The following is an 11,991-nucleotide window of genomic DNA, read 5'->3' on the forward strand; positions in this document are numbered from 1 at the left end:
ATTTGCCTTTTGAGTCAAAACATTTATATTATTCTGGTGTTTTCAATATTTGAGTCAGTTACTTTGATCGTATATTTTATAAATTAAAGTTCAGAGACAAGATGATAAAATGATAAAATTAATATTAATACGGTTATACATAATAGATAAAAACAAAGTGAATTAAAATTATTTGAAAAACTTGAGATAAAAAAAAGCTAAATAAAAGTTGCAAGAGGCAACTGCGTGCCGAAATGGCACACAATTGCCTCTTGCAACTCTATCCAGTTCGGAATACATTGAAAACAAAAAATAAATCAATAACGTTTTGAAATAGTGCTTATTACGATATCGCTTATTATGCAAGATAGTACGCCAAATGTCTCCACTAATAGTAGGATCACTCTCGAATATCACTCTCGAATCTCGGAATGTTCGCAGGATATGTATGTACATGCGTGGACGATAGAGCCTCCCCATCACCGCGCGTAGAGACGCATGCGCATCTAATCTTCGAATCAGTAAAAGTTGAGTCTTATAATACAATACAATAAAAGTTAATTCTGAAAATTCATCCTGCTCTATTTCGAATGAGGTATGCTCTTTAAATTATAAAGAAAATTGGATTAACAACAAAAAATGTCAAAAAATCTGACATTAAGAAGCAATTTTATTTGAATAAATGTTCCGAATATATCGATAATATCGAATCAAGACATGGTCTTTATGCCTACTATGAAAAATGGAAACTTCTGCCAAATCGTTAAGAGAAAAGATAAAACCAATAATGGTGCGCAATACGTTTACTGCTCTTCTCCATATCATCGTCCATATGACAGGAATGAATTCCGCATACACGCATTGTGCAAACAGCCGATGATTGTTTCTTGCAATTAGCGACAAAGATTGCAAATCAAAGAAAAATATCCAAAAACGAATATGCAGCAAGAGCATCTTTCCTTTCTAGCTTATCATTGTTTCAAGAAACTAAATATACGACACAATTTCATTCGCTGGATACAATGTGCAACGCTGCCCATCTAGCAGAATACACATTCCAAACCTTATCTATTATAGCTTACAACGAGACAAAACATGTACTACGTGCAACTACGTCAACAACAGAAAGTTTACAGCCGTAAGCATTAATGTAAATATTATTTTGCATGAAGGATTGCAGTACATACAAGAATCTATAAATGATATGAGGTCAACGAAACAAATGTGTCCAAAATGTGATAGCCCATATAAAATAAATGAAGAATATCATATAACCTCATATAATCTCATATAATAATCTCATATAATAAAAGATCTCATATAATAATAGATGCCAGTATGTTGATCCAAATTATATAAAAAGTATGGGATTAGAATTAAAAACATATACTCTAGAAAGTTTCTTAGATCGTGAATTTCCCAGAAAAAGCGCGTTGTTACATCGCTTTATTACATACTAACGTTAAATGGTTCGAATACGACGACTTAAAATAAAAAAGAGAAAAAGTTTCATCTACATACAACATTATACCACATTTTTTTTATATGTCCGAATGGAATAAAGACATAAAATTATGACATAAATATTATGGAAACAATAATTTCAGATAAACATAAGATAAAATATATTACAAATAAAATTAAAAAAAAAACAAAATAAAAAAAAATTTAAAAAAAACAAAAAATATAAAAATAAAAAAACAAAAGAGAAACCATAATTTCGTCACGTTCATGCCGTTGATTTTGGATAACGTTATCAACGAGACACACTTAATTCATTTACAAAGGACAGAATAGTGAATTGCATTAAAATTATTAATTTCTAAAAAGTTATGATTTCATTTAATGGATCGGAGATTAATAAAAATAAGTACTATATATAAAATAAATTCTGAACGTATTGAAAATGACACGCGAAATGTTGTAGAACAATCGAAAATTCTCTAGTCGCGTAAAGATTTTCTTAAAGCAGACTCAAATGCGCAATAAGAAGAATTAAAAAAAATTAACTGTTAACATGGACAAACAATACATTCAGAATACGGGAATTATCAAAAATCATAGAATCTATTGAAAATACAGCAAAATTCAATATCCGCCGAAAAGACGCCTTTCTTGATAAAAATTGTTTAAAAAAATTAACAAATGATTTATATTATCAGAACTTTTCGTATTATATCAGCAGAACTCTTCAGAGAGTGTTAGAATATATTCGAAACTACACAATAAGTACCATAAATCTCACAAAATTGTCCGAAATCGATCAGCGATCTCACACATTTCCCTCACATATTCTCTGAAAAGCACCTTTGCTGGATAAATAAAAATTGTTTAAAAAATTAATAAATAGCTAAAATGATGAAGGTATCGATTATGTAAATTTTCACGAAACTTTCATTTTTTCACTTTTCGTACGTATTTTACGTACGTATACAATCTCACGTTTCACTTTCAAACGATATCAGACTTAGTGATTATATAAGAAAATTATGAGAAAGTGAAATCAGATGTAAGGAAATTACGAGAAAGTAAGATCATTAGACGAATTTACATCGTACCTTTTAAATTTATGATAATTTAACAAGTGTTCGTGTATGTACATACAAGTATGTATGCACGTACATACGTATTTTGGACAGGAAATCACATTGTGCTCATTATTTGTTGTTCCTTATACATATAATCGAAAATAATAAGGAATGTAATTCAAAAACAAAAGGAAATACTGTTAGACATAATGTCAAAAAATTTGAATATTGTGGGGAAGAGTGTCGCGAAATTCTCAGAGCCGTATGGAACTGGTAAAAACATGTTATTTCATTACTCTTATTCTTGATTGTATATAGTAGATAAACAATATGTATTTAAAACTCATAGAAAAATGTATGGGAGAAGCACAAAGTTTAAATTATTCCGGATTGGGACCGGAGAAATCTTCATCTAAATGGAAAAAAGTTATTTTTTTAATCTTTCATAAATCTCTATTTTTAATTATAATTTTCAATTTATTATAATTCTTAATTTTTAACATGTGATTTTTATGCACTTCATATTTTATCTTTTATTCATATATTTAATTTAACATCACGTAAACCTTTTCTTAATATGTGAAGTTTTCGCCTATTAACTGCATGCTCTTCCTTTTCGTTCGCACCATTTATGGCGAGAAACCACGCAATATTCATTTCAAATATATATTTCAAATAGATATTCAAATATATTTGATATTGGTCGAAAGCGAGAGACTCAAAAATCAAAAAAGTTAGTTTATATCAATTTACTAAAAAAAAAACACGTTAATTTCACATTTCATTACTTGCCGAAAAATTTCTCGTAAACTATTTCACATTTTATAACAGCCAAAAAAGTTAATCGCTTATTCATTACATTTACGTGAATTTGTTCACTTTTTGTGTATTCATTGCTAGGGAAAACATTACATAATTGATACCCAGGATTCTTCGGAAAACGATAGAATTCGTTCAGAACTATACGAAAAATACTACACGAAAAATATAGAACTAGCAGAACTGTTTGAAATCCGACAACGTCTCATGTTTGTTTCCGTAAAATTATTTTTTTGGGGAAAAAAATTGTTTAAAAATTAAAATAACAATGTTATGCGTCAGAACTCTTTGTAGAATTATGTTTTTTTTTTCAAATCCTATAAGAAATTGTGACTGGAATCTTCTTTAGGAGTAGTTAGCTCTGTGTGAACCTGGCGTCTCATTTTGAATTTTGGATTTCTACGCCTTAATGGTGGAACTATTTATTTATCTTATATAGAATTATAAAACTATTAAAAATAAACTCAGAACTCTCAATATTTAATGAGTTTCCACCAAGAGAGATGTTAGCTTCACACACACTCTCCCTTTAAAAAGAAAAATTTTTTAGATTTCTGAATAGATTTTCGATAATTGCAGAGTTCCTGATAGTTTTAAGAAATAGTTCTGGCCATTAAAAGCATGAAAATGCGATTTAAAGATACGGGGGTAACTAACTTCACGCAGCCCTCATTTTTGAAAAAAATTTTGAAAAAATTTTTCATTAGAGTTCTGGATAGATTTCAAATAGTTTCAGAGTTCTTGATCTAAATAGTTCTGTTTAAAAAAGTAAAAAAAAATGTGATTGAATATCCAAAAGGGGTATCCAATCTATAGGTATTCAATAAATATAGGCATAACTTTAAAGATATTAGTTTAATCCAATTTTCTCATTAAGATTTTTTATGGAATTCCGCGGGGGTTACCCAGAACACTCCACTGTCAGAACTCTTGAATAAATTTTTTATACTTTAAAATTAAAAAATCTACACCTATTATCGCTTGTAACTTTTCCAATTTTCATCACATGAATTTTTGTCATAAATATTTTCAATAGAACTTTCAACAGAACTGTCAAAATTCTTCAAAAAATTTTCTGTAAAATGAAAAACGATAATTAAAATAAGAAAATTTTTTGAAGAGTTCTGTTGAGAGTTCTGAGTAGCCCCCGCAGAGTTCTAAAAAATCTTCATGAGAAAATTGGATTAAACTAATATTTTTAAAGTTATGCCTATTTATTGGTTACCTATTTTGGATATTCAATCACATTTTTTTTTACTTTCTCAAATAGAACTATTTCTAAAATAGATCAAAAATTCTGGAACTCGAAATCTATCTAGAACTCTAATGAAAAATGATTTTTTTTTTAAATAGGGGGCTTTAAATCGCATTTTTTACGCCTTAATGACCAGAACTATTTCTTAAAACTATCAGGAACTTTGAAACTATCGAAAACTATTCAGAACTCTAAAAAAAATTTATTTAAAAAAAATGGGAGGGCCAGCTTCGTAGGATTGTCCGGGACTGATAGACGATAAGCACGGAAAGTCATAATGTGCGAAATTGAGCAAAATATGTCATGTGTGAATCAAAGATGATCAATTTTGTTACAGTGTGCGCACATGTACATCTTTGATAGAGAATATGACTGTGACGGATCTCGGTGCACGGTTAGTATACCAGAAAAAAATAAATGCGTGTTAATATATTTGTATATATGGTAATATTACATCAATTGTTTTTTTCACCCCAAATACGAAAATCCTTCTCGTGCAGATGTTACAAATTCGCATATCTTATAATTTTCTAGATGTGACGTTATGTATTTAACATAAATATATATATGAAAATATGAATGTTGATGATTGAAAAAGATGTAGCAAGTAGAGAAGTTCTAGAAGAAATCTATGTTATGAGAAAAACATTCGTCTAATTAATGTCTACTATTGTAAAATATGTTAAAACATACATATTTAGTACAAAAAAAATAACTATTTCACAAGATTTGTTGTAACAAATTATTCTGTTAAAATAATATATAGAAAATATTTTAACATATGATTATATATGTAATTTAATTTAGGGCATAACTGTGTTGAAACTGTTCAAAATATTGATATAAAATATATTTTCGTTCACTGACAAGAATATTATAAGTTTGATCATTGGACAATAATGAAAAATGTATTTTATATTAATATTTTAATAGCTTCATGTTAATGTCAGAGGAATTCATTTATATACGGAAATATCTTCTTGAAGATATTTCCGTATATATATTTTACAAAATAGCATAATTTCGTATAACCATAAGATTTTGAAATTTTCTATAAAAGAATTTATTTTTAATTATAGTTTATGAACCCTCATTTTTATAGATGAATACGTGTTATAAATACACACTGATGATTCATGTAAGATTTTGTGCTTAGAGGAACTGCTAAGAAGAATTTTCCACTTGGCAGAATTTTTTTTGAAGGGATAAAGTATTAATAAAGAAATATAAGTAACTTAAACAATATAATATAAGGCTAAGAACTACTTAGGATAATGTGTGAGTATAATATTATTATAAACAATTTAAATCCGTACAGACGTTTCGAACTTTTCAATGTTAAAAAATAATAAATTTAAAAATGTTATCGGTAACTATTAGGTGTACAACTTTGCTTCCGCCGTTTTTTTTTCAAAATTCGAGACTTTATTGTAAAAAACTGGTTATACATTTATGATTCAAAGTATTGTCCATCGCTGGCCACTACTTTCTCCCATCTTTCGGGTAGCGTACGAATCCCGCGTCGAAAAAACTGGTCATCTTTTGAGGCTATCCACGAATCGATCCAATTTTTTACTTCTTCATAAGACTGGAAGTGCTGGTCAGCCAGGCCGTATGCCATTGATCGAAACAAGTAATAGTTAGAGGGAGCAACATTCTGGAGAATACGGCGGGTGGGGTAGGACTTCCCATTTCAACGTTTCCAAGTATGTCTTGACCACTTTCGCAACATGGGGTCGAGCATTGTCATGCTGCAAAATCACTTTATCGTGTCTCTCGTTGTATTGCGGCCGTTTGTCTTTCAATGCTCGGCTCAAACGCATCAATTGCGTTCGATACCGATCGCCTGTGATTGTTTCAGTCGGTTTTAACAGTTCATAATACACTACGCCGAGCTGGTCCCACCAAATACAGAGCATGACCTTGGACGTCAAAATCACCGTTCTTGAAGCGTTGAAACCACTCACGACACGTTCTTTTATTAATAGCGGCCTCACCATAAATATTTGAGAGCATTCGATGAGCCTCAGCCGCAGATTTCTTCATATTGAAGCAAAAAATTAAAACCTCCCGCAAATGACGAGAATTTGGCTCGTAAACTGACATTTTCAATCGAGAATAACTTTATGATGCAGACACAAATCGACTAATGTTTCTATGGGGTTATGTTGACAGATGCCCAAGTTTATTGTATGACGTCTATGATCTATTTATTTCGACCACCACTTACCGCTAAAGCCATCTATAGGAAAACGGCGGAAGCAAAGTTGTACACCTAATAATTAATCGTTCACGTAACCAAATTCTTTGAAATAGATTTTCCGTTCGTTCGTTTCCCTTTTTTTTAAGTAAATTGTGTAAATAAATTGAACTTATTACCTCTGTCTGATTATATTTTGTTATCAAAGACAAAATGTCTGGTAATTTTGTAATACTTTTGGATCTGACAATCCTAGCACGGAGCCACATAGTTAGGGTTTCTTACTCTATCCGGCTGCATATACGATTCTCAAAATTAAAAAGACAATCATCGCGGAGGAAATATCCACTGCTTTGGCAAAAGTGAGGGGATGCTGCCCGAACGATATTCGTACAAGATTTGGTCAGATGCACATCAAGAGAAAGGACAGTAGGGCAAAATGTTCAATTACCGCACAGTAATTAGGGCAACGGAATCATTTAGGATCCAGATGAATTGAGCCCTGGCGGAAGTGACTCTATTCGGAGCTCCTCCAATGCTTCCGCTGCCTGACAAGAGGACATACGGAGGAGTGGAGCCTTGACCACGTCAAGGGATTGCGGAGAGTTATATGAATTGCGGAGAGGGAGTGACATTTAGCGAGGGACACCCACACTATCTTCTGTGCTAGAGGGAAGGAATAGAGCACGGGTGGATCATTGCCTGGGCTCAATAATCTGTCCCTCCTGTACATCCGAGGATACCCTCTCTGGTCACTAGTGAAGAGGCGACCTCTCCCATGGAATGGGCCTTTAGATACCTTTTCAGAGGGAAGGGGAGAAAAGATCAAATCTACATTGCGCAGGTGGGAGCCTCTTCATCGTTCTCCTGAAGTAAGATTAATTTTTCCTGAGGAAAAATTTAGAAATCCAGATTTTGTACGTACAATCAAAATTTTGTTGATATGTAACTAACAAACACGTTTTTATTTTTTTAGAAATTATTATAACTTTGATTATTCTAACTTCTTTGATTATTCTAAATTGCTTTGATGTAAATAGAGTTATGACAACTCAGTTATGCAGGATGCTTAAATTGAATCTACAAACCCGATTTATGAATAGAAAAACCGAATGTGAAGTGCCGCACGCAAAAATGCCCCCCCCTCCTCCTTCGTTGTGAGAATTTTGAAGATTGTGTTAACTTTTTTTAACTAGCACAACTTAAGTATGCAGTTTTATGCTATTTGAATGACTGATGCGAATGTAAGCCTTAGTTATATTCAGAATTGTCATATTTGTTGTCATATGATTTCTGTTATTATTATTATTTAAAGATACCATTTTAGCACAATTAGAAAAATTTAAAAAAAAAACGCAAAATACAAAAATCTTTTTTTTTATGTTTTTTTTCATAATACGATTTTAATATTCGGGCAGAATGTAGCACAATTAAAAAAATAAGTTAATTCTCTCTTAAAAATTTGAGGCATTTCTAACTTAGTATAAGCATCAATTATTTCTTTTTCCTGATTATCGTGATTATATTTTTAATGTATTACAAGTAATTAAATTTGTTTTATATAAAAATGACGAGATGTATTCGGCCGATATACTTACTCGGTAGTTTCAAGGTATTGGAAGACGCGGTAGACGGGGCGTCGATACATGAAGAGGTGATCCTCGATCCGCTCCACCATCATCCTAAAACCACTTCATTCGAAACAAGAACCACTTATCACCACCTACTACTTATCACTGTTTCCACGACGGTTTCCGATGGAACACAGCACAGTAATGAAATACACGATATCATCAGACTGCGACAATCCAAATAGAAATGTATCCTCGATGAGAAAAGTTTTCATCTGCTTCTGAGTTCAGCTGCTCATGTTTTGTCGATGCGCACTTTCGTTCTTTGAAACGGAACTGGATCATCAATTAAATCAAAGGACTCGTCGTACAAACGATTAGTAGTATTGTTGTAGCACAACAAGACGGAATCAAATGAATGTTCGAATCGATCTTCTATTTTCACAGACTGTTATTTCGCGCCCGTTCTCTCGCTTACCGCATACTGCTGATCCCGCTGAATCGATAGCACAAACAGTCGGGCGACATTCAAGTATACTAGAGGACTGTGTCTTCCAATGTATTTTTCTTCGATCAATAACTCTCAGCTACCCTCTCGATGTCTCGTTTTTCCGGTTCGATTATATTGATCGTTAAATCTAATTGTAATAGAGGAAATATAACAATCACCAAACGTTTACGTTGTAGACACGATTAAAATAAATTGGCAATGATAAGAATGTATAACATCCATTATAAAAAAAAAGTACTTTAGGGTACTATCACATTTCGTTTCCTCCGTTATTCTTAATTTATAATATATTAAAAAAATCGAATATTACATTATCTCATAAATTGATTCAAGGAAATTGCTCGTAAGTTATATCCTCGCATATAATGCACGCGAGGATATAACTTACAAGCAATTCGAGTAAACAATAGTTAGATCGATAAATTTCATGTATTCTTGTTGTATCTAATTTAATGCATGCGATCTAGATTTTTTATTACAATTTTATGATGCGATCTTTTCGGAAAGAAGACAGAAACAAAATTGCCATAAATATCTTTCGAACGCGTAAAATTGTGAGATAACACAAACAGATCGTTAACTATGTTCAACAATTGAAAAATGATTTGCTGTCTCCTTAAGAAGTCTGATGAGAGAATCGCGTGCAGACAAGTACACATACGAATTTACTTAACCCCAAACTACGGGATATCACCTAAGTTCATCCGCAGTCATTGCAGCCAACAACCGCAGTGCAACCCCTGCTATCGAGCCAGACTAGTATGTAAATGTCGATATTTTTACCCCAAGTCAAAGTCATCAGTTGCATATATTAATAATTACTTTTCAAAATATAATTTCAATTAATTATTATATTCTTGTTTTAAATTAAATATTATTATATTTGTGCTTTTAATATTATGATACGATATTCGGATTCTTCTTATGATAATTCTGACTCGCTTGTTTTATATAAATTCTTGTATATGCCTCAAAAATCAATAACAAACCCGACGAAATTGCTCTGTCTAACTCTTTCTATCTCGTTTTATCTAGTCCTCATAAAATTTTACAAAGTTATACTGAATAGTTTGAGTAGTTTGAGATTTTGTAATGAGAATTCTAAGAGTACGTTCCACTTGAACGTTTAAAACGCGTGCAAGCATTTGTTTTTGCTTAACATTTGATAAACAATAAGGATAAAAGTATCCCATGTTATTATCAAGAAATATTTTCTCTTTTTCGAATTCCCTTCTATTATTAAATATTTTTTTATAAAAAGAATTTTGTGCTTTATGATATAAAAAACTTAAGAAAAAAGAAAAACATTAATATACACCATAAATCTTCAGATTTTATTAACAACACATATTATACAGGATATTATACAGGATATTTTGAATAATGCAAGCAAATATTTTGAAAAATATAGAAGATATGGAAAAACATTTTAAATAAAAGTATGATTTGAATTGAATTTTAAAGGAGACAAATAATTAAAAAAGGTATGCAGTTGCATATTGTAAATAATTTTTTGAAAACCAACTATATGTATTTCCTTTGATTCTCTCATCTCATTATTCTTATAAAATAGTATTAGAATATAGTTTTAGAATATAGTATTAGAAATAGTATTAAAATATAGTTATCAAAAAATGATTTATGCGATTTGATTTTATATTTGCTGGACGAATATATCAGAATAAATTTTAAATTATCTCGTAAACTTGATTTTTTGATAAAATACTTTTATATAAGGAATAATCAAAAGAATTATGTAAAAAAAAAATCATACAATTTCGTGTAAAAAATATCTAGCAACCTTATGCGATCTTGAAAAGTTAATTTCCTCGCAAATTGATTCTACTTTTGTCAGATACACTTCGGATCATACAGCTTTTATCTAAAACGTTTTTCTATATTTTCCATATTTTTCGAGATATTTGCCTGTTGTATTTAAAATGGAAAATTTCATGTCTCCAAAAGATTAAAACCTTAGAAAATTTAGAAAAATATATTTAAAAAATACGAAAAATAAATGCTATCTTTAATGAAACAAAAAAGTTATGAGGAATATTATATGACATCCTCGATTTTATAGAATTTTGCCGTTCGCGTCATCGATTGAATCGTACAACCTTGACATCGCGCTACGAAACTCTCATCCTCTCCTCAGGTTATCCAAGCTTTAACCCCGAATACTTCCGCTAGACGCTAGAAGTGAAAACGATCTCTCAGGACTTCCCCCACATTTATTCACACATTTAATATCGCCATAGTCGTAAAATTGAAATAAAAAAAATTTAACTTTATTACTTTAGAAACTACTTTTCTCTATAAAGTTTTTAATAGGAACAAGAAGAGATTTACTTAAAATGTTAAATAATGATATTTTTTTCCGCATTCACTTAATTTGATAAGAAAATTTTCAATTAAAAAATTTACTAAGTTTTCTCAACATTATAAAGTTTCGAGACATGTTATAAGATTTTTTATAAGAAATTTTTATCATATCTCACCTTCCTTTTCAATGAAACAATCATTTCGTCAGAAACATTCTACTTTAGGCGATTTAAAAGATCTCTTTTTCACTTCCTTCCATTTTCTTTCGAATATCTCTTCTCGACTACCCTTCGCGCGTCCTCGACACTATTCCATTAATTTTTATCCGTTCGCAAAGATCATCTCCCACTATACCAATATACCAGTCGCTCTCAAAATCACTGTAAATATTTTAATGATCCTCTCTTGAAATCACAAATTTGGCTTCACGTCACGATTTCCACCGTAATGGTACCGCGTGATATCTCTGCAAGTCGGGCGTTGCGACGCAAAGCGACCTTGACTTGCTCGAAGGTCCCCGGGTTCCGTGGACGCGCAACGTCGCGATGTTGCAAACGAATCGGTGAATGGATGGACGGACGAACGGACGGAGCGCCTAGCGTCGGTCGGTGGGCGTCGGTGCAACGATCGGACGAGAACGGAAAGAGCAGAGTAGCAACGCGCCTAGCAACAGCGTGGATGACGCGCGTCTATAGCATCGTCGGCGTCGTCGCCGTCATCAGGTATACATTTTACCGGTTCAAGGGGAGCAGGCGCTTTACTGGGTGCGGCAGGCTGCGCCGCGACGTCCAGCGTCCTTTCCCCGT

General features: G+C 31.8%; 1 protein-coding gene across 1 annotated transcript in view; it reads right to left on the bottom strand.

Annotated features, from left to right (window-relative positions):
* The window catches only part of LOC108688156 (focal adhesion kinase 1), a 43,604-nt gene extending 35,065 nt beyond the window's left edge, over nt 1-8,539 (bottom strand). Inside the window, exon 1 of the mRNA XM_018194303.1 lies at nt 8,380-8,539. Coding sequence (XP_018049792.1) covers nt 8,380-8,462 — 83 coding nt within the window. The 5' untranslated portion in view covers nt 8,463-8,539. The remainder of the gene's footprint in view (nt 1-8,379) is intronic.
* Between the last annotated feature and the right edge of the window lie 3,452 nt (nt 8,540-11,991).

This window comes from Atta colombica, unplaced genomic scaffold (genome assembly GCF_001594045.1).
Source record: "Atta colombica isolate Treedump-2 unplaced genomic scaffold, Acol1.0 scaffold103, whole genome shotgun sequence".
Lineage (NCBI taxonomy): Eukaryota > Metazoa > Arthropoda > Insecta > Hymenoptera > Formicidae > Atta > Atta colombica.